Consider the following 24110-nt stretch of genomic DNA (forward strand, 5'->3'; position numbering starts at 1 on the left):
ACCCTCCTGTGAACATCTTGTACTCTCCCGAGTGCACCACGGGGCCGGCCCTGTTAGCACAGTCTTAAAAAATTCTCACCTTTAAAAAAGATAATATGTTGTTGACATATTTGTTAGGACTTTGATGATGCATGGGACATTAGCAGAAGCACAATGAGAGCAGGATCAGAGATTGGTGGAAAAGTAGTGAAAGGTGCGTGGTTTTTTTAATGCAATCACTGTCTGGCCAGGTGAACATATAAATCGCATGCCAGGCTTACACTGATAATATGAGAGGTTGGCAACATCTATGCACATACACACACCATGTAGAATACTAAAAACAAAAAGGGAAGTTTGCAATACATCAAGTTTTTGAGGCTGGTTTTGTCCTTGTGTATGGCCTCTCTCCATGTTGGTGAATATCTAGCAAAACCATTGTTTGCAGCAGTTCAAGGTACTTGCACCACAGTTCCCTTAATCCGAATCCCCTAAGGATGGACATCTAGGTTGTTTCCATTTTCCACAATTATAAGCAATGCCTTAGGATCAATTCTTAGAAAAGCTGATCAGATGATACTTTTAATACTTTTCAATAGCATCCTTGTTTGGTCCATCTCAGATTTTGATAAGTGGTCATAAGTTGTCATTTTATTTAAAGTTTTTAAAGGCAATAAATCAACTTAAAAAAAATCCTTTATTTTCTTAAAGTGTTGACACTTTCATCACTAACTAAAATCAAGGAAGGTGGGCCCAATAGGGGTCAAGAGAAGGAGCACCAGCTTTGGAATCATGCAGGCCTTGGTTCCCATTCCAGATGCATGAGTGTGTACCTAATGAGGATGACCTCAGGCTGGTCTCTCACTGAACTTCGGTTTCTCATAATTAAAATGTAGTTAAAGATCCCTACTCTATGCAGAGTTGCTGCGAGGATGAGAGAGAAAGCGTGCCAAGTGTCCCTTTCCAAGGTGAATAGCCAAGGTCCCTCCTGACTCTCCCTCCATGATGTCAGGGCCCAGGGCTGGGGGACATCAGCTATGAATTCTCTGGCTGGTGTTCTAGGGAAGTAAGAAGCCGCGCGTTATCCGCACCACGTTTCCTAAACCAATTACACAACTCTACCAAGTAATCCTGATTGAGCTAATGTGGCCCTAGAGGGCCCCAGGCAGGGCCCTGGAGGGGTTCATCATTCCCAGCAGCAAACAGATGGCCAACATTACCACAGACAATAGCCTTCCATCTGCCAGAACAGACAGTCTTCAGACCAGGTGCAGTGCTGTCAACTCTCAGGGCTGGAGTCACTCAACCAATCAGCCATCTGGTGCTATCTCCTGGAGTCCAAACCTCTCATGGGGCCAGCATTGAGGGTGCTGGGATAGATAATGGCTTAATGGGTATCAGAATCATCCTGGGGTTTAATATTACATCAGAGAGATACAGGGAGTGCATTCAATTTTTTCCAAAGAGCAGTTCTAGTGCTATGTACGATACTAGGCCTTATCGTGAGATTATAGAGGAGAGGAGGCAGCCAGGGATCTAGAGCTGGAGGAGACTAGGGCCCCCGTTTCTAGCTGTGTGGCCTCAGGCAAGTCACCCACCTTCTCTGAGTCCCTTGAGCATGGCATGGTGAAAAGGTCAGAGATTCCAGAGGCAGACAGACCAGAGTCTAAACCCTAGCCCTGCCCCTGGGAGACCTCGGGCTTATGGAAGCTCTCAGAACCTCAGTTTCCTTTTCAGAAAAATGGCGATGATAACTGCTGTAAGGACTAGAGATTATGCACAGAAAGACCCAGCATAGGGCTGGGGCCTCACTTAATACCAGCAGTTATTTGTGCTCTTATCTTCTCTTCCCCACTGGATGGTGAAGTCTCTGAGGGCAGGAACTTAGTCATAACGTGCCCTCCAGAGTTTGAGATACAGATTCCTAAAGGGTCACTAAAGCAACTGGCAATGGCCACCTGGCTATCTGAGCCCAGACAAGACCTCTAATTCCCATGTCCTTCTGAAGCTTGAGGTAGAAAGATAGTGCCTTCTTACTAAAGAGACACAGGAAGGCATCTTGTAGATGTGGCCCCTGGAAAGTCCAGGGTGCCATTTTCCCAGCTGATGAATGAGACTCTGAGGGTCTCAGATGGAGAGTTACTCTCCAACCAGCATATCTAAGTGTCTGGGGCACCAATAGGCTCCCAAATGTTGTGCCAGCTTCTCTGTCCCCTCTCTGGGTCAAAAGTCAGTCTCCTTTTCTCCTTCTCCCCTTCGGCTTTGGTATCTGGACTACAGGTGAAACCCCTGACTTGGTGGGGCTGGGGTTCCCCCCTCCCTAATGTGGAATGAAAACCTGAGCTCTTCCTATCTCTGCTATAGCCCCATGAGCACATTTCCTGGAGGTCCTAATGGGCTCACTTCCCCATCTTCTCAGAGGCCCTTGGGGGATGCCTTACTCCTTGCAAGGCAGGAAGGAATCAACAGCGAGGGCCAGGAATGCTGCAGTAAGAGCCAAAATAACCAAAGCCTGCATCTGTTGGGCAGCTGCTGGGTGCCAGGAACTAGGCTTTATGAAGAGGCACAGAAGAGGAAGCTGAGGCTTAGAGAGGTTAAGAAACTTGCTCAGGGTTAGAATTTGGGCCTGTGCATTCTCCTGTAAAGGCCTGTGCTCTGAGTCACCCTCCAGGCTGAAGGGCATTGTGAGATGGGTGGGATAGCAGGGAAATCCACTCACAAGTCAAAGCCTAAGCCACAAGACTCTTTTCCTCATGACCATCTCTCCCAGGAAATGAAGTTAGGGTTTACTTGAAAGTTACCCAATAAAAAAATCCAGATTCCTTCATGCTTGAACAACTTCCTGCTGACATTTTCACTCTAAATGTATGAGAGTTGTCAACAGCCCGGGCAACCCTTATTAATCTCCAGAGTCTTGCATTCATTTATTGAAGAATGGTGAGGCCTCCAGAGGTGCACAGAAATCAGGGGCAAATCGAAATGAAATCTAGGTCTCCCAGGACCTTTCTACTTTATCTGATAATTTGTAATGCCTCAGAGAAAAGCTGAGTCAGGGGAGGCTGCCCATATATTCCAGAAAGAAGGGAAGATGTGATAAAATGACAGGCGGTGTTTACATTCAGGATTTCTTTTCCTTCCCAGGTTTGGGTTTGGGTCTTAAGCTGTACTAGTCCAGGGATCAGGCAGCTGCTACAGCTCAGTTTAATGCTCTCTTAGCTCTCAGGAGCGTCCAGCAGCCTCACAACAGAAACACTAAGATGATGGGAAGAAGAGATAGCTGGGCCACTAAATGGCAGCAGAGGGACTTCAACATAGGGTGTTGATTTGCTTAATGCCTGTCTTTGCCATGACATGTAAGCCCTGTAAGGACAGGGCCTGTATCTTTTGCTCACTGTTCTTTTCCCAGCATCTAGAACACTGTATGCAAATAAAAGAGGCCTTCAATAACATGGCAGACAGACCAGAATCTAAACCCTAGCTCAGCCCCTGTAAGACCCAGGGCATGAAGCTCTCAGAACCTGTTTCGTCCTCTGGAAAAGGGGGATAACTGTTGTAAGGACTAGAGATAATGCACAGAAAGTCCCAGAACAGTGTCAGGGCCACACTTAATACCAGCAGTTATGTGCTGCTGAATAAACAAACGAGCTGAAAAGGTATGAATGAAGGAGCACCCTCCTTTGAGAACTCTAATCACCTGATGCTTTGTTAAATGTAACCCTTGACCTGCTGGGAATGAAGCCTCTGCCCATTCCCCTAAGATCTGCTGACAGTTGTCAGGAAAGGCAGAGGAGGGGCAAAACTAGCTAAGGAGAGTATTTTTCTGGATTTTTTTCCCTCCAAAAACAGAGCAGAAAGGAAACAAAGAAATGTACAAGGGGGAGAATATTCAGAAGTAAATAAGAGTACACACCCCCGATCTCCCCAGCCTAAGTCCTCTGGAACTAGGGCCTAGAAACAAGGCACAAAGCAACTCTGGGCAGCAAAAGCTCTAACACAAAAGCTTAGGCCTTCTTCTCCAAGGAAAAAGAGCCTGGGCCCTCAGTGAAGCCCACTACTCCGCAGCAGGCCCCACCAGGTCCCACCCTTGGGATTTATGGTAACAACTGTGCTAACTTACTTTTTTTTGGCGTCTGGCCAGTACAGGGATAGGAATGCTTTTATCTTGCTAACGGGAAGGTTCCTGCCCAGTGCTGTAAGCCCCTGACATCACTGCCATATGACCCCTGCTCCTTTAAGAGGTAGCCCCTGGATTCTAACACAATTGACTCCTTGCGTTGTAGGATTTTTGAATGATTTTAATGTCTCTGTGTGTGTGAGATCGGTTTTCTTCAATGACCATGTAGCTCTTTTTGTTATCTCCTGTAATTAACTTCTTGCTATATTAAGCCTAAATATTCCTCCCTGTCACCGTGCTGTGCTGGACCTGGCTCAGCCCTGAGGCCACACAGACTCTGCCTGCTTTTTTTGTTTTGAGTCTTGTGATAGTCCTGCACATACCTGCACCCAGTTATCAGGTGCCAGGTCAAACATTCTCCAGTTCCTTCAGTGGCCCCTCCCAAACCCTGTGGCCAGATCACCCTTTCCCCTTCCCCTGACAGGAGTGGGGTCGGACCATGCATGGCCCTCTAGGCGGGGTCCATGAGACAATTATTAAAGTAGGTCTCCACTGATAACCTGCCCTTGGTGACCTTCTGTCATCTAGTTTGAGTGACAGTATGTTCCTAAGTAATCAACAGCGCATTTCCAACCTTTTGCAGCTTGACCTTTAAAGACCGCAGACTGGCCAGTGCCCAGTGGACTAACACATCACATCTAACTTGTCCAGAAGGCTCCAGATCCAGAGCTTCCACTGGAGCCTGGGGCCTCAGCTCACCTTCTGAGACTGTAACTCCCTGGTGAGCATCAGAACCTGTTGCTCCAAGGCCACCACTTTCTCCTGGGCAGTTCGGTTCCACGTGAGCCCTTCGGAAAAGAGCGGGAAGGTGTTGTTCTGACGTTTGGCTTTCTGAATGAGATTGACTGTCAGAGAGGACCTGGGTGCAGGCTTTGGAGAATCTGCTGGCTCTCTCCCTGCTCAAGAGGAGAAAGGCAGAGGTTATGATTGATGATAACATCAGTACTTCTCAGCCTTGAGCTTGCTACAGAAGCACCTAAAAGGCTTATTAAAATGCAGATTGTAGGGCCCTACTTTCAGAGTTTTTGACTTAATAGGTTTGGGACAAGGCTTGAGAACTTGCCTTTCCAAAAAGTTCCAAGGTGATGGTGACACAGCTTGTCCAGGGATCATACTTTGAGAACCACTGGACTACAGAAACATTATTTACAGTGTGCTGGCCGAGTCATTTTGCCCATCCCCTAAGTTGTGCCTGTCTCCTCCCCTCCACTCCCAACCTGCATGGGTCCATCTCATATCATTCTGCTGGTATCTGCCAGGTGCCTTTCTCCTCAGGCACGAGCCCTGGCAGGATGACTTGTTTCTTATTTCAGGATCCCACCTCTACCTGCTGGGAGATTTTCGAAGCACACAGATCTGTCTGTTGATAGCAGCATGGACTGAGTATCTGTACTCTGCACTCTTGCCCCAGGGTAGCTCAGACTCTTATTTGATTCTTATTACCAGCCAAATGAGGAGACATATTTCCCATAGTTGATTTCCTCAAGGCTGCATAGTCCTTTAATTTCTTCTAGAGCAGGGGTCAGAAACCTATGGTTCACAGGCCAAATCTGGCCGCCAGCCTGCTTTCGTACATACGGTTTTATTAGAACATAGCCATGCCCATTTGTTTAAGTATTGTCTATGGCTGCTTTCACTCCTCAAAGGCAGAATTCAGTACATTTGGCTCTCCTCCATATTTGTGGATTCTGCATCTATAGAGGAGGAGCCCAGACTACCTGCCTCAACTGTTTTTTTTTTTTTTTTTTTTTTTTTCAATTGTGGTTTTTTTTTTTTTAATTGGGTGTTTTTTTTTTTTTAATTGGGTGTTTTTTTTTTTTTAATTGGGTGTTTTTTTTTTTTAAAAGATGACCAGTAAGGGGATCGGAACCCATGGCCTTGGTGTTATCAGCACCACACTCTCCTAAGTGAGCAACGGGCCAGCCCCCCAGTTGTGTTTTATCTGCTTTGTATATTAGATTTTTTTTCTAAGGGACAAGGTTTCATGGCAATAAAGATGTAGTTTAAAGTTGAACTTTCAGAAGGAGAGAAAAGATCTGTAGTTACTAGAGGTGGGAAAGGGGGAGTGAGGGGGGTTAGGGAGAAATCGGGTAAGAGACACCAAGAATAATTACAATTTGTAACGATGAACATGCTAATAATATTGATTTGATCATCACATATTGAACAGAAATAATAATAGTCAACTCTGTACTGCATAAATACGTGTAATCAATTATGTTTCAATTCAATAAATAAATAAATAAAGATGTAGTTTGAAAAATCACTGACTTAGAAAATGAGGCTTCAGGTAGCAGTATGGGCCCAGACTGCTCTGCCTGAATCCTGGTTCTGTCACTCACTGTGTGGCCACAAGCAAGTCACTGTACTTTTCCAGGGCCTCAGTTTCCTCATTTATCAAATGAGGATAACAACAGTATCTAAATCTCTACTTGCTGTGAGAATTAGACAGGTTAATGTAGGTAAAGTGCTTAGCTTATGTGGATTAAACTTGAAAAGATTCTGTAAGTGACAGAAGCCAGTCACAAAGGACCACACATTATAGATTCCACTCATAGGAAATGTTACAATAGGCACATCCATAGACACAGAAAGTAGATTAGTGGTCGCCTAGGGTTGTGGGGAGGTAGAGTTTGGGAGGTGATGAGTAAGGGGTATAGGTTTCTTTTTGGGGTAATAAAAATGTTCTAAAATTAATTATAGGGATGGTTGCATACCTCTGTGGATATTCTGAAAGTCAATGAATTGCACACTTTAAATGGGTAAACTGTATGGTATATGAATTATATCTTAATAGATGATACAAAAAAAAAAAAAAAAGTGCTCAGTGCAGCCCTGACACAAAGTAACTGCAATATAAGTGCTAGTTTTATTATTATTATAATTACTGATTCGATACAATACTGACCTCCTTTTGGACTGTGCATTGTGATCTCCGGGGGCCTCATCAGTCACTGACTGCTTGAAAGGGGCGCTTTTTCCAGAGTCACTTCTACACAGCCCAGGGGTCCTCTCAGCCATAAGACAACCCCACAGTGCTGCCTTAGCCAGTTTTATCCCGTTTCTAGGTTAAAATATGTTCCAAGGGCACCAATGCCAACTCCAAAGAATCCAAGCCCCCAGATGGTGTGGGTCACTCACTTTGTAAAAGAAATATTAAAATGCTATGTTGATCTAAAGGTCACTTGCTCCACATCTTTGGGCAGATCTGATTTTAATCACTCCAGAAAGGTATTTTTATACCCTCTCCCTATGAATAAATAAGTAAACAAATAAAATTAAGAAAGAAGGAAAGAAAGAAAAAAAGAGAGTGGTATTTTCCTTTATTACTTCAAGAATCATTGCTAAGGGCCGAGCCCGTGGCCCACTCGGGAGAGTGCAGCGCTGGGAGCACAGCAGCGCTCCCACCGCAGGTTCGGATCCTATATAGGGATGACCGGTGCACTCACTGGCTGAGCACGGTGCGGATGACGCTAAGCCAAGGGTTGCGATCCCATTACTGGTCACACACACACCAAAAAAAAAAATAAATAAAAGAGAATCACTGCTAAGAGTTTCAACTTGGGAAGGTAAAAAATTTCTGGAGATAGATGGTTATGATAGTTGCACAACAGTGTGAATCATGTCCCTAAATTTGTACACCTAAAAGTGGTAAAATGGTAACTTTTGTTTCATACATTTTACCACAATTAAAAAAAAAAAGTCATTGCTCCTAGACCTCTAGAAACCCAGAAATAGTGACCTAGAGAATTTCATCTTTGACACACTGCTGTGGACTAAATGTTTGTGTCCCCTCCTCCCCCTGAATTTATATGTTGAATCCCTAATCCACAATGATATTAGGAGGTGGGGGTTTGGGGACTGATTAGATTTAGATAAGGTTATGAGGAACCCCATGATGAAATTAGTGCCCTTAGAAGAAAAGGAAGAGACCACGGCTCTCTCTTTCAGCCATACAAGCACACAGTGAGAAGGTGGCCATCTGCAAGCCAGGAAGATAGCCCTCACCAGACACGGAATCTGCTGGCACCTCACAATCTTGGACTTCCCAGTCTCCACACAACTGTGAGAAATAAGTGAGTGTTGTTTAAGCCACACAGTCTATGGTATTTTGTTATAGCAGTCCAAGCAAACAAAGACACACACAAACAGATAGGGAGGAGAGAAGGTACTCATTTTGGTCTCTGTAGGCAGCTCAGACTGGGACAGAGGTTCACCTGAGGCACTGGGGTCAGGGGCCAAGGGCTGCTCCTCCCTCTGCAGCTCCCTGCTTTGTGGACCATCTTCTCCTGGAGGTCCATGGCTTGTTCCTTGGGCCTGCTTGTTGCCACGCATGTTGTGCACTGTGTTTCTGAAAGGAGAACAGAGGAGTATGAAGCCAACAGTCCCACTGTCCTGTCCCTCTGCTCTTCCCACTGTGACTGCTGGAGCTCAGGCCTCATCCCCGATTCTCAAGTCATCCCGACTGGTCTCCCAGCTTCCAGGTACCCCGCACGACGCATCTCCACGCACGCCACTCCCGACACCCCTCACCCTTCTCTTTGCACTTATCATCTGCCACACACTGTATTACTTATAAGTAATATAAGTTTGACTCTGGTGCCTCCCAACCCTGCTGCTGGAATAAAGCTCCACATGGGCAGGGATACGTGTGTGTTTTGTTCACTGATGTATCTAGAATGCCTAGAACAGTGCCTGAAATATAGAAGGCACTTACTACATATGTATTGAATGAATGTTGAATGGACTTGCTGAATCAACTTTCCCAAAACCTTCACTGGTCTTAGAACTACCTTGCTCAAAAACTATCAGTGGCTCCCTACTTCTGCTAAGTTGCAAACATCTCCTGGTGTCCTCCCCTCCTTGCTCTCTTTCCTTCCTCAGATCTATCCTCTCTGCATCCTTCACTGATCATCTCACAGCCTCCAAGGAGCTTACTGCATCCCACGTCTGGGCCACCCCATAGCCAAGTATTTGTCTAGGCTGAAGCCTCATGGTGTCAATACTTTAAGAACTGGGCACTCACCTACCTGCATGCTTGTTGGTGCCTAGCACTGGGTTGTGTGTGCCCAGAATCCAGGCTCATGTATTGTACATGAAGGAACTAGGTAGCATCAAAGGCTGGCCTAAGACCACAGATCACAGAGAAGTTCATAATGACCTATATGAAAAGATAGTTCAATTGCATTTATTTTCCCTTGCAAAAAGATAAAAGTAGACATATTCTGAAATTAATAACAGGGAAGAGAACGTGATTAAAGGAGTTCTAATGAACTCAGTATGTCTCAAACTGCAGGTTATGACCAATTAGCGGACTGCAGAATCAGTTTAGTGTTATGACCAGCATCTAAAAAATGAAATAAAAAGGCTGGCCAGTTAGCTCTGTTGGTTAGAGCAATAATAAGCTTGGTGTTATAACACCAAGGTCAAGGGTTCAGATCCAAAAAAGGCCAAGCCACCAAAAATAAAATAAAATAAAAGAGAGAGAGAAATAAAAAATATCAGAGGTCATCCCACTTAGAAAGGGTTAATATTTTGTGCATTACATACATTTGTACTGAGCTATAACAAAAAATGTATTTCTCCCTGTGGTCATGGTCAACAGCTTGAAAAATACTGCACTGGGGGGCATATACTTAAAGGGCCGAAACAGTGTAGTCAAAAAAGAGGATGTGGAAGTCCACAGACCTGTGAGGGAGACCTAGCTGTGTTATAAAATCTCTATGTGTGGGGCCGGCCCAGTGGCGCACTGCTACAGTGCGCTGCTTGGGAGCGCGGCGGCGCTCCCGCCGAGGGTTCGGATCCTACATACAGACCAGTTCCCGCTCACTGGCTGAGCGAGGTGCGGGAGCAACACTGAGGGTTGCGATCCCGTTGCCGGTCCCGGTCCGGTAAGGGCGCGACACTGAGGGTTGCAATCCATTGCCGGACACGAAAAAAGAGACAAAAAGGAAAAAAAAAAAATAAAATAAAATAAAATCTCTATGTGTAATGTATCCTTCTAGCAATACAGTGGACAAACTACTCTGAAAAGTACTCATTCCACAAATACCTAGATACTGAATAATACAAAACATATTTGTAAAATACCTAGCTCTAGTTCCAGGAAAGAAGGGAAATCTCCAGGGACTAAACATGAAAAAGGACATGAAACTCAAGTGGGATGTAAAGAGGAAGATGAATGTATAGATTAGATGAGTGGTCAGCAAATATTCACTTCCTCCCCTATACCTCCATGGAAGCAGAGTACTTCCACCTCTTCCTCTTGACTTTGGGTGCGGCCATGTGACTTGCCTTGGCCACCTGTATGCTAGCAGTTATAGTGTAAACATAGGCTTAACATGTGCTTGCACGTAGGGCTTGCCTTCTATACTCCTGCTTTTCATCATGGGAACACGCCTTAGGCAGTTGCTAGGAAATTACTAGGAAACCTCAATCTTAGATATTAAATTAAAATGGTCCCAGGTTGGTCACATCCCTAGGTTAATATAAATTCTCTATACTGGGAATTATCCTCAACCCATGCTCCTCAGGAATCCCATAAGTTCAACCAAAGATGAACACACAACATAATATCACTAAACACACAAGGATACAAGACACCATGAATAGAAGGCAAAACAGCAGTAGATGGTATAATTAGAACTTCAAATATTAGAATTACTAGATTATAAGGACTTCAAATATTGAAATTTGTAAGTAGTGATTATAAAATAATTATATTAAATGAATAAATAAAACATGGAATCACAGAACAAGGACTACAAAATTAACTGGGCACATTTGAAAAAGAATCAAATAGAATTTACAGAATGTGAAATATAACCATAATATATAAATATATTTTTTATATAAATATAAAATGATTGATTAAACAGCACATTAGACACAAATAATGGGAAAAATCCGTGAACTGAAAGATCTAAATAAATTATTCAGCATTCAGCAAAGAGAAAACAAAAGAGTCAGAGATAAGTATGACAGAGACATTAAAAGACATGGAGAGAAGAATGAAATAGTCTAACTGTCCAATGCTTCTCAAACTTTAATGTGCTTAAGAATCACCAGGAGATCATGTTAAAAAAGACATTCTTGGTCCCACCCACTGTTAACTCAGTAGGTCTGGGGTAAGAATTTATATTTGTAATAAGCTCCCAGGTAATACTGATGTTACTGGTTCTTAGACCATATTATGAGTGCCACTGGCATATATATTTATACATATCTCGTCAGAGCTTCCAAAGGAGAGAACAGAGAAGTTGGAGAGAACCAATAAACAAAGAAACAATGGCAGATAATTATCCAGAATTAATGAGAGGAATCTTCAGATTCAGGAAGCACACTAATCCCAAGCAGGATAAATTGAGAAAAATCCACATCAAGGACAAAGAGAACTCAATTCTTAAATTAATTAGACAGGTGACTACAGAGGAATGACAATTAGACCATCAGCCAGCTTCACGACAGCAACAATGGAAGCCACAATACACCAGAATAATGTAGTCAGTGCGCTGAGAATTTGATTCCCGTGAAACTTTTAAGACTGAGAGTGAAATAAAGACGTTTTTAGACAAAGAAAAACTGAATTTACCACCAATAATTCCTCACTAAAAGAACTTCTAGAGAATGTTCTTGAGGAATAAGGAAAATAATCCGAAAAGGAAAGTATGCATGCAAGAAGGAATTATGAGGATGACTTAGAAGGATATGAAGTATTAAAAAAACCCAAAAAACAAAAAACCACCTCGAATGAATAATGTTTAATTAGGGGAGAAAAACAGAGAGAAGTAAAAGATTGAGCAGCAATAAAACACAAGACAGCGGGAAAATGACTAGATTTCAAGTGTTTTGATGACCTTATGTTGTTTAAGAGAATGGCTGAGATACCAACTTCAGACTTAAAGTTAAATATGCAGTGTAAAACTTCTGAAGTAACTGTTGAATGAACAGAAATAGAACATAAGACTCTAGGGCTGGCCCGGTGGCGCACTGCTACAGTGCGCCGCTTGCGAGCGCGGCGGCGCTCCCGCCGAGGGTTCGGATCCCACATGCAGACCGGCCGCTCACTGGCTGAGCGCAGTGCGGGGGCAACACCGAGGGTTGCGATCCCGTTGCCGGTCACGAAAAAAGACAAAAAGGAAAAAAAAAAAAAAAAAAGACTCCCAAAACAGTGGAGGCAAAAAACTGTACAACTTAACTGAAATCTTTTGAGTGTTTATTTGTTGAACATGCAAGACCTTCGTTATTAAAAGATGCTCTACCCTTACTGAGAAATAAAGGCTGTTTCATTCCACAAATTAAATGAGATAATTCACACAAAGTGCAGAACATGGTGTCATGCATATACAGTTATAGCTCAAGATTTGTTTACTGTTCTCCTGCCCCTCCCCAACAGGACCTAATAGTTCTACTCAAACTAAGTTAAACACACACACACACACACACACACACACACAAGGGTACTTCAAAAAGTTCATGGAAAGATTCATATTATAGTTTAATTTTATTTTTCCAAGAACTTTTTGAAGTACCCTCGTGCATCTGTGTGTGTATATATAAAAATAGCTTTATTGAAATATAATTCAAATACCATCAAATTCACCTATTTAAACTATATAATTCAGTGGATTTTAGTATATTCAGAGGGTTGTGTTGCTCTGAACATTTGCATAAAGTTTTTGCATAGACATGTTTTTATTTCTATGAGGCTATAACGAGTTGCAGAATTTCTGGGTCACATAGAAACTCTCTGTTTAACCCTTTTGAGAAACTGCAGTGTATGAGGGTTTCATTTCTCTGCATCCTCTCCAATACAGATGTCCTTGACTTACCATCGGGTTAGGTCAATTTAAAATATCATAAGTTGAAAACACATTTAATACACCTAACCTACCGAATATCATAGCTTAGCCTAGCCTACCTTAAATGTGCTCAGAACACTTACGTTAGCCTATAGGTGGGCAAAATCATCTGACGTAAAACCTAATTTATAATAAAGTGTTGAATATCTCATGTAATTTATTAAATACTATACTGAAAGTGAAAAACAGAAACGCTCACTGCCACTGCCCAGCAATGTGAGGGAGTATTGTACTGCATATTGCTAGCCTAGGAAAAGACCAAAATTCAAAATTCAAAGATCAGTTTCTACCGCATGCATATTGCTTTTGCACAATCATTAAGTTGAACCATCGTAAGTTTGGACAGGACCATCTACACTTGCTACCATCTGTCTCTTTGATCATGGCCTGGTAAGTGTGAAGTGGTATCTCATTGCGGTTTTGATTAGCATTTCCTTGACGACTAGTGATGTTGAGCACCTTTTCATTTTCTTAGGAGAAAGATCTTTTCAGATCCTTTGCCCATTTTTAAATTTTTTTTTTTAATTGAGCTGTTAAGAGTCTAGATATAAGTCCCTTATCAGATACATGATTTGCAAATATTTTCTCCCATTCTATGGGTTGTCTTTTCACTTTCTTGATAGTATCCTTTACAGCACAAAAGATCTGAACTTTGACAAAGTCCAATTTATTTTTTTCTTTGATTGCTTATGCTTTTGGTGTCATATCTCAGAAATCATTGCTTAATCTAGGCAACTATTTGCCTTCTAAGAGTTTTACAGCTTTAGATCTTACAATTAGGGCTTCTCTCCAATTCGAATTAATTTTTGTGTATAGTATTAGGAAGGGGTCCAACTTCATTCTCTTGCATGTGAATAGCCAATTGTCCCAGGACTATTTGTTGAAAAGACTATTCTTTCCTCCATTGAATAGTCTTGGCACCCTTATTGAAAATCAGTTGACCATAGATATTTTGACTTATTTCTAGACTCCCAACTCTATTCCATTGATCTATATGTCTATTCTGATAGTAGTACCACAGTATCTTGATTAATATAGCTTAGCAGTAAGTTTTGATACTGGAAAGAGTAAGTCTTCATACTTTTTTTTTTTTCTTTTTCAAGATTGTTTTGGGTCTTCTGGGTCTCTTGAATTTTCAGAATCTTGAATTTTAGGATCGACTTGTCAATACCTGCAAAGAAGCCAGTCAAAACTTTCATGGGGATTGTATTGAATTGGTATGTCAATTTGGGAAGTATTGTCATATTAACAATATTAAGTCATCTGACCCACGACCATGGGATATCTTCCCACTTATTTAGGTCTTCTTTAATTTTTTTCAACATTTTGTAGTTTTCAGAGTACAGTATATATTTTGCACTACTTCTGTAAAATTTATTCCTAAATATTTAATTCTTTTTTGTGATATTGTACATTATTGTTTTCTTACTTTCATTTTTGAGTTGTTCTTTACAAATCTATAGTAATACAATTGATATTTCTACACTGATCTTGTATCCAGCAATCTTGCTGAACTAATTTCTTAGTTCTAATAGTTTTTCCTCAGGATTTTCTATATATAAGATCATGTCAACTGCAAATAGAGTTTTACTTTTTCCTTCCCAATCTGAATGCCTTAATTTCATTTTCTTACCTAATTGGCCTGGCTAGAATCTCCAGAACAATGTTGAATAAAAGGAGCCAGTGTGGACACCTTGTCTTATTCCTGATCTTCAGCGGAAAACATTCAGTCTTTTATCATTAACTATGTTAGCTTTGGGTTTTTCATAGATGTTCTTTATCAGGTTGGGGAAGTTCCCTTCCAGTCCGTTTGTTGAATGTTTTTATCATGAAGGGGTGTTGAATATTGTCAAATGCTTTTTTAGAATCTATTGAAATAATCACGTGGCTTTTCTCATTTATCCTATTAATATGGCATATTACATAAATTGATTTTCAGACATGAAACCAACCATGCATTTCTGAGATAAATCCCATTTTGTCATGGTGTATAATCTTTTTTATATGCTGCTGGATTCAGTTTGTCGAGGATTTTTTCACCTCTATTCATAAGGGGTACTGGTCTGTAGTTTTCTTGTAAAGTCTTTGTTTGGTTTTGGTATCGGGATAATACTGGCCTTATAGAATGAGATGAAATGTGTTCCCTCCTCTTCTATTTTCTGGAACAATTTGTGAAGAATTGGTATTATTTCTTCTTTAAATATTTGGGAGAATTTGCCAATGAAGTCATCTGGTCCTTAATTTTCTCCTTATGGGTAGTTTTCTATTTACTAATTCAATCTTTATTATTTACTATGTCTAGTCAGATTGCCTATTTCTTATTGAGGAATCTGTCCATTTCATCTAAATTATTAAATTTATTGGCATATAGTTGTTCATAGTATTCCCTTATAATCTTTTATTTCTGTAAGATTGGTATTAATGCCCCCTCTTTTGTTTCTGACTTTAGTAATTTGAGTCTTCTCTCTTTTCTTCATCTATCTAGCTAAAGGTTTGTCAATTTTGTTGACCTTTCAAAGAACCACCATTTGATGTGACACTTAGCTTTAAAACAAAATCCAGTTTTGGGGTATAGTTGGGTCCAGAATAAGAAAAGAATGATATTGTACTTTCGTGGATATTATAGCTGACTGATGGAGGAAAATTCATCAGATAAACTAAGAACTGAGAAGAAATTAGAACTCAGTACTCCCAGTATCCTACCTTGAAATTTGGTCTTTAACTCCTTTTGTTCCATCAGAATCTATTTTTAAGAAGCCCTGACTCCTTGGGCTAGTTGCTTCCCCTTCCTGGTTCTTACTTTCTCATCTAAATATAAAAGGGTGGTGGTCACACTGAAAAGGAAAATAATGACCATGATAGAAGCTTCTGTTAACTGAACACCATTTTGTGCTGGGTCCTGTGCTGAAAGCCCTGTAACGTGGATTTCACAAATCATAAGCCACATGAGTTAGAGAGAGACCCAGGGGCACACCCCTATAGCCAGAGGCAATGGCTGGGTGGGGTGACTGTCACTGCTGCCCACACTTCCCCTTGCTCAGGAATTTCAACCTCCCCAACATGTTCTGGGCCTCATAAGCAGTCATCCCTGGGGTGTGGAAGGGCATAGAAACTCCAACTTCAGGGCAACAAAGGGTCTTCTGAGCCCTAGCACACATCTGTGGGGAAGGGGAGCTCACTACTTTCTGGCATAGTCCGGGTGGCCACCACCAAGCTAAACCATCTGTTTCTTAAATGTATCCACTTTGCTTGGAGCAGTTTACATTTTCTGTGTAGGTTTAGCTCTAGTTCTGAAAGGCCTGGCTAGCATGGGGCTGGTGGTCATAAAAACTTGTTCTGGAATGATAACCTTGGGCAAACCAGTTATCCTCCCTGAGCCTCAGTTACCTCATCTGCAATGGGGGTAATGAACATATCCATAACAAATAATGGCTGAGCCCTTACCATGGGCCAAGTTCTAAGTTAAACACTTAATGCATCTACCCATTGAATCCTTACAACAGTCCAATGATGTAAGTACTATTATAACCCTCACTGGACAGAGAGGAGAACTGAGATTCAGAGAGGATAAGTAACCAGAGCCACAGAGTTAGGAAGTGGTGGGGCTGAGCATCAGACTTAGATGTCTCTTAGTTCTTTGAGAACTAAACCATGTTATGACATCACTTCACAAGTTTGTCCAGACAACTCAAAAAGAGTGTAAATGGGGCCGACCCCGTGGCGCACTTGGGAGAGTGCGGCGCTGGGAGCACAGTGGCGCTCCCGCCATGGCTTCGGATCCTATATAGGGATGGCTGGTGCGCTCACTGGCTGAGCGCGGTGCGGACGCGGACGACACCATGCCAAGGGTTGCGATCCCCTTACCAGTCACAAAAAAAAAAAAAAAAAAAAAGAGTGTAAATGACCTAGCATAGTACTCAGAAGCTCCCCCGTCCCTTCCCTTGATTATAACCTAGGCTCATGGCAGCCCCAGCAGCAAGCTCCAAGACCAACCAAGGCAAAGAAGTACAGGACATAAATGCAGCTGTAATCTCATAAAGTTGCCTGGGCCTCTCAGCAGCTGAGGGCACTTTCCTTGCAATGGTGCCTAGCATTTTCTGTTGGTTATTACAAGTGACAGGAGGGAAGTGACTGACTAAGCCTCTGAAACTTCCTTCCTTTCTTGGTCTCTGCATTTTCTCTGTTCCACTTCTGCTGCTGTGGCTTCCATCAGTTATGAACTCAGCGTCACCTTGGAGAGACAATCCTGGTGCATGCTGACTGAATGGCTGGACTTCTCAGGCTTCCTCTCTCCCCCAGCAGGCTCCCAGTGCACCCACTTACCCTCGGCTCCTTTGGAGGAACAGTCCCCTGCAGTGTGCACTTCTTGCCCATTCATCCTGGAAGGCTCAACCTTGCCCTATACCTCCAAGCCTTTCTCTCTAGCTCAGATCTCTCCCCTGGGCTCCAGGACCCTCTATCCAAATGCATATGGGGTAGCTCTACCTCTAGCAAGCAGGCTCCAAAGGACAACTGCTTCTCTCCTGGGAAAGGCATCACCACCCTCCCAGTCACCCAAATTCAAACACTGAAGCCAGCAGAGGGAAATACTGTGCTTGAGTCAGACACAGCCAGGGGTCCCTAATCCAAGTCCAGTGAGCAATCTATTCTGTCTTCTAAGAGGTCTCAGGTCATCTGAAGTCCACTCAGACTTCAGTAGGTGCCTGAACAGGATGAGTACTGGATGTAGTTTGAATTCCTGAAAGTTTCCATTTCTTCAACTAGAACAACAATAGCAGCAGCTAATATTTATTATGCACATAAAAACTATGCCAAGCACAGTTCTACAGCAGTTTGCATACCCATTTAACCCTCACACTAACCTTATAAGGTAAGCACTGTTGTATTTATGTTTATTAACAAGGTAAGTGAAACACAGAGAAATCAAACAACTTGCCAATGGCAGTACGACCCATGACTGATGGAGACAGGATACAAACCGAGGCCATTTGGCTCCAAAGCCTAAGCCTACTTCCTGAGGCTACCTCCTTATAAACTATTTAAAACAAGGCCTGCCAACGGGTGAGTGTATATATAATACATAATTAAATGAAAAAAGTAGTTGAGATATGATTGACATGCAATAAATTGCACGTTAAAAGTGAGTAATTCGATGCATTTGACATATATAGACATTTGTGAAACCATCACTACAAATACGATCTCAATTATGCATATACAAGGGGTCTTCAAAAAGTTCATGAAAAAATTCATATTATCTTTTTTTTTTTTTTCCTTTTTGTCTTTTTCCGTGACCAGCAACGGATCGCAACCCTCAGTGTCGCCCCCGTACCGGACCGGGACCAGCAACGGGATCGCAACCCTCAGTGTTGCTCCCGCGCCTCGCTCAGCCAGTGAGCGGGAACCGGTCTGTATGTGGGATCCGAACCCTCGGCGGGAGCGCCGCCGCACTTCCCAAGCAGCGCACTATAGCAGTGCACCACCGGGCCGGCCCCTATATTATCTTTTGATTCCATTTTTCATGAACTTTTTGAAGTACATCCATATGTATATGGAAAAAGTAGTGGAAAGAGATGTGAATACCAAATGCTCAGAATGTCTGGGTGATAGAATTATGGGTTATTTTTAATTTATACCTTCCCAGATGTTTCTGATTTCCTACAATAAACATGTACTATTTTTCAAATATGAACAAATGTAATATTTTAAAGTAATGATGTGATTAATTGAAAATAAACTCCATAACCCCCTCCCCCGGCCCACTTCCCTACAGGTGAATCACACCAGTCAAACTCCAAAGAAGGAGCTGCTTGCAGCTTGGCCAGCCTCTCTGTACCACTGGCACTTACTGTATTTCAGTTCCCAGGTGCTTGAGGGAAATATTCTGAAGGGCCAAGGGCATGGCCGGGACTGGCTGCAAGGCGGCTGCCACACCCACAAGCCCAGGGGGCGTTTTCACAGGGCACAGGAACTCCTCTAGCTCCGCCTCCTCCTGCCCTGGTGAACAAAGGAAAGGGAAGTCAATCCACACAGGGTCAATGCACTTGGAAAGACTGGATATGTGCTCAGCCCTGAATGGGAGCAGGCAGGAGTTGAGGAGCTACGGACAAACAAACCTTCCCTGTAGATTAACACCAGCAAAAGAGGCTTTTCTCCAAATGTTCTGCAGCCCACAAAATGATGCATTTTGCTGTTACAGCCCTCCCAGAAACCCCTTCAAAATATGCAGACCTGCAGATAATTCTACATCTGAGAATCCATCCTAAAGAAGTCTGAAATGCAGACAAAACTTTATGTGACAAGAGGTTCATCCTGGCATTGTTTACAACAGCCTCAAATTGGAAATAACTGAAAGATCTAAAAGTCTGGGAAGGGGTTAAGCAAATCCTGATGCCTTCACTCAATGGAATATTACTTAACCATTTAAAACAATGTTAATGAAGAATGCTTAAGAACACAGGGGATGCACATGGTATATAATAATACTCAGTGGAAGAAGCCAGATAAAAAAATTGGGATTACAGTTTGATCTCAATCATATAGAAAAAGTCTCACAGAAACATACTTTGCAATTTTAACATCAGTTAGAGCTGCATGATGGGATTAGAAGTGGGGGCCGGCCCGGTGGTGCACTGCTACAGTGTGCCGCTTGGGAAGTGCGGCGGCGCTCCCGCCGAGGGTTCGGATCCCACATACAGACCGGTTCCTGCTCACTGGCTGAGCGAGGTGTGGGAGCAACACCGAGGGTTGCGATCCCGTTGCCGGTCCCGGGCCGGTACAGGCGCGACACTGAGGGTTGCGATCCATTGCCGGTCATGAAAAAAAGACAAAAAAAGGAAAAAAAAAAAAAAAAAAGAAGTGGGCAGGCTACTCTCATACTTTACTGTTTTTTTCCAAATTTTCTACAGTACACATGGGTTACTTTTATAAACAGAAAAAGAATATATATTCATCAAAAATAGATGTTTACTTTATAGATTTTTAAACACAGGAAAATGTAGGGCCACAATGTACCAGAAAGCAAAGTAAGATGTTTTATATTATTATAGGATCCAAAATATGTTTAAAAAAAAGCGGGGGTTGGGGGGGACAGAAGGTCATAACACTGGCTGTCTCTGGGTGATAGGTACTTTTTCTTCTGCTTTTCTGTCTTCTAAATGTTCTGCTTAAACAATGATTCTCCTACAGTGAGTGACTTCAAAATGTTTAATGTTAAGGGAGGTCTCAAGGCTCAGAAGACATTATTTGAAGTGTGAGAGAGAGGAGGTGACATACTTAAAAGTTAATTTTGAGTGTTACAAAAAGTAGAAAAGAACCAGGTCCACTTATGGGATGGTATGATCTTGATTAGGCAGCCCCTGACTCCTACAGGACAGCAGACATCTTTCATTTGGAGCCCTCTTACTGAGAGGGTGAAAAATTTAGGGGTAGAGGAAATTTATTTTTGCACTACTTCTAAAAATTGGGTGTGGGCGCAAAAACATTAAAAGAACCAGGGAGAGCTGTTTGGCCTACTTAAGTAAATAAACTTTGCAATCATTGAAATAACAGACATACATTTGTTAATTCTAATAAGTTCCATCAGATTTGGCAGGCTGGCCAGTACTCAGCAACACCAAAAGCCACTGAAGTCCTTCCTTCAGTTAACCCTCTCACCAAACACAGACTGCATGTCTACCCTGAGGCTTCCAAGCAGGGCTGGAGAAAGAGAGAGGAATCAAAGGAGCAGGAAGCTCACAGCCTTAGGAGCAGGGAATAAATGCACTCCTCAAGAACAGGCACATGGAACCTGGTGGGGAGCAGTTCTGGGATGTGGAGACAGAGACAGTCCAACTCGAGCCGGGGAAGACTTCCTAGAGGAGGGCACTGGAGCTGGGCCTCGAGACCTGGAGTTGATTTGGACCTGCAGGAGCAGCAAGAGAGGATTCTTCTGTGTGCGCAGGTAGAGGCAAGAGGAAGGGGTTCCAGACCCAGGGGAGATAGGGCGGGGAAGGCCAAATGGGAAAGGATTGGTTGAGGCTGGATCTTATCTGGCTGAAAACACAGAGCTCCCGGGGGTTTGAGCAAGAGCATGAAGTACTGAACCTGGCTTTGGTTGGAAGATCTGAGGCCAAGTCCTGTTTCCTGTTTCCTGGCTGGAAATCACTTAAAACAACAACAACAACAACAAAAAAAAAAACAGGCAGGACACTCTCCACCCTGTCTCCTTTGGAGTTAAAGTATATGAAAATGTTTAGAAAACCATGAAGCTCCATACTGCGGACTCACCTTTCAAAGTAGTATTTGAGCTGATTCAAAATAAGATTTTGTTTATCAATACTTTAACCATCCTTATTCTCCCTCATTCAGAGCATACCAAAAAAAATTTACAGTTTGTCTAGGATTTTACTATCTTAGCAAGCACCTCCCTAACTGCCTATTATAGATTGAATTGTGTCTCCCCAAAGTTTACTGTTTTGGAGGCTTGGTCCCCACTGACAGTGTTAGGAGGGTAGAAAAATCCTACTGTGGTAGTTGAAAGGTGGGCCCTTGGAGAGGTGACTGGATTCTTTTTTTTTTTGTCTTTTTTCGTGTCCGGCAATGGATCGCAACCCTCAGTGTCCCGCCCGCACCGGACCGGGACCGGCAACAGGATCGCAACCCTCGGTGCCGCGCCCGCACCTCGCTCAGCCAGTGAGCGGAACCGGTCTGTATGTGGGATGCGAACCCTCGGCGGGAGCGTCGCCACACTCCCAAGCGGCGCACTGTAGCAGTGCACCATCGGGCCGGCCCAGAGGTGACTGGATTCTAAGGACTGCACTCTCATGAATGGATTGATCCATTCTTGGAATAAAGGGAGTGGTTCTCGCAGCTTTAAAAAGAGAGTTAATGAGGAGGTTAGCCTCTCTGTTCTGCCATTTCGCAACGGATACCCTGTGTTGCTGATGTCACAACCAAAGAAAGCTCTCACCAGATGCGTTCCTTGGCCTTGGGACCCAGACTCTGCAACTGTAAGCAATAAATTTTGTTTTCTTATAAATCACCTAGTCCCAGATATTTTGTTATAAGCAACAGAAATGGACTAATACACTCCCATTATCTGTTTTCCTATAACCGCCTCCTATGGCCCTGGATCTATTCTGAGGCCACGGAGAACTAAGTCTTGGGAGTTGTCATCCCTGGCTGGTTTTACTAATGAGGGAACAGCAGCTCGAAGAGGGTGAGTTTTGTGGCCAAGGTCAAAGCTAGCAGATGACACAGTTACAGACTCAAACGCAGTTCCTCACTTCTGCCTTTTTCCACCAAACCGTGTGGCTTATGAGAGTGGCCTTTCTAATAAGCAGACCATTCCAAGATGGGAGGGGCTGCCCAGGAAGGTACAAGTTCCCAGTACAAACGGGTGTCCAAGGCATGGACAGCACACAATGGCGATGCCACAGCAGAGACGAGCACATCCTATAGGAAACACAATTGATGACCCATGGCTCTGGATAGGGCCTCTGGACCCCTCTCTTACCTGGAGAAATGCCTCTTCAGTGAGGTGACCACACAAGATTTTCAGGAGCATTTATTTGTAATTATCCTCTTGCCTGAACCCTAGGGGCTACCCTATCACCAATGGGAAGAAGTCACTGCCTAGACAGAAAAGGGCCTGGCCCAGGAGGTCACTGCTTTCCCGGAGGGCCCTGGACAGGTGGCTGGTTGCCCCTTCAGCTTTGGGTTGGGTGTGTGAGTCTGCGGACTAGGGTTCAAATTTCAGCATGGAATTTTCTTACTATGGGACCTCAGGTAGGCCCCCAGCCTCTTCAAGTCTCACTTTCCTCTTCTGTAAAATGGGAATAACATGTAGCTCATTAGATTATCGTGAGGATTGAATATGATGATGTGTATAAAGTTTTAGAGCAGCATCAATGAATGTAATGCATATTTTTAAGATGCTATATATTTATAAAAGTCCTTTGTAAATTGCAGCCTACTTTGGCAATGTGTTATTATTACTGTAAATCTGTTGGCTTCCCTTTGATCTTTCTTGGCTCTGTGGAGACCACTGTTTAGGTAAAGTGTAAAATAAAGCTGGAAATGCTTATAAGCTGTAAAGAACATGCCTTGTAGATTGCTCAAGAGCAGTGATGAGACACTTTTTACAAGATGGAGTCTCTGTGACTCAAAGCTGGTTGTGGGTCAGAAGGTTTTTCACTGCCCTGGGAGTAGGACCTGCTTCCTCAGGAAGGGTGGAGAAGGGGGGCAGCCTGCTCCAGGCAGCTAATTCAAGGCTTGCTGGCTTGCCCAAGACTCCAGAAATGTCCTGCTGGGTGAGCTGGGAAAGGTTTCACATGGCCCAGATCCAGGAGGGTGCAGTCCTGCTATGGAGCGAGAAAGGCTTCACGAGGAGAAGCCCATGTCCCTGCTTCCTAAGTCTTACGCAAGCGTCCTTCTTAGGAGACTGGTTAACATAGCACCCCAGTCATCACGGCAACTATATCTCCTGCCTGCATGCCCACAGCAGGGCTGGCCCAGAAGAGGCTGGGCTGTGTGTGCTGAAGCAAAGCCACTGGATTAAAGAACTTGGAACAGGTCTGCCACAGCACAAGAGGCCTGTGGGATCTCAGAGCCATGCTTCTGACAATCTTGTACTTCAAATCTCAGTTCAAGATACACAGGAATCCTGTTATTGGGAAGGTTTCTCCTGGCTTTCTTTTTTGAGGCTGATGTTTGGCAATTGCGTCAACTCAGGCTGCAATTTTCTTTCCAGATGGGGTTGTCTGGCTTCCTGGCAGATGGAAAGTAAGGGCTGGAGTACAAGGGCAGATGCAAAGAAACCCTTCAGAAGTTCTTTGAGGAAATTACCGATTACTTATTAACAGTAAAAGGAGCCATTATTATGACAGTAATGGTATATATATGTGTACACACACACACACACACATGTAATAACAATATTATTAGGACAACTACCATGTGTTGAGCACTTATATGTGCCTGACATTATACTAGGGGCTTTACATTCCTTTCCTCATTTAACTGTAAAGTTCAATGTATTCACTCACACATTCACACCACAAATATGCAATGTGCTAGGCAGGGCACCAGGGGCTGGGGACATAGGTGACAAAGAA

The 24110-nt window shown here is 43.1% G+C and overlaps 1 protein-coding gene across 4 annotated transcripts in view; it reads right to left on the reverse strand.

The window, feature by feature from the left end:
- TBC1D2 (TBC1 domain family, member 2) overlaps nt 1-24110 on the reverse strand; it is a 51625-nt gene that overhangs the window by 21732 nt on the left and 5783 nt on the right. For all 4 annotated transcript variants that reach the window (XM_008575179.1, XM_008575177.1, XM_008575180.1 and 1 more), the window contains 3 exons: nt 18864-19011; nt 8371-8504; nt 4853-5049 (listed from right to left, as the gene is read on the reverse strand). In XM_008575179.1, the coding sequence (XP_008573401.1) occupies nt 4853-5049; nt 8371-8504; nt 18864-19011 (479 nt within the window). The remainder of the gene's footprint in view (nt 1-4852; nt 5050-8370; nt 8505-18863; nt 19012-24110) is intronic.

Source organism: Galeopterus variegatus, unplaced genomic scaffold, assembly GCF_000696425.1.
Source record: "Galeopterus variegatus unplaced genomic scaffold, G_variegatus-3.0.2 Scaffold1151, whole genome shotgun sequence".
In the NCBI taxonomy this organism is placed as follows: Eukaryota; Metazoa; Chordata; class Mammalia; order Dermoptera; family Cynocephalidae; genus Galeopterus; species Galeopterus variegatus.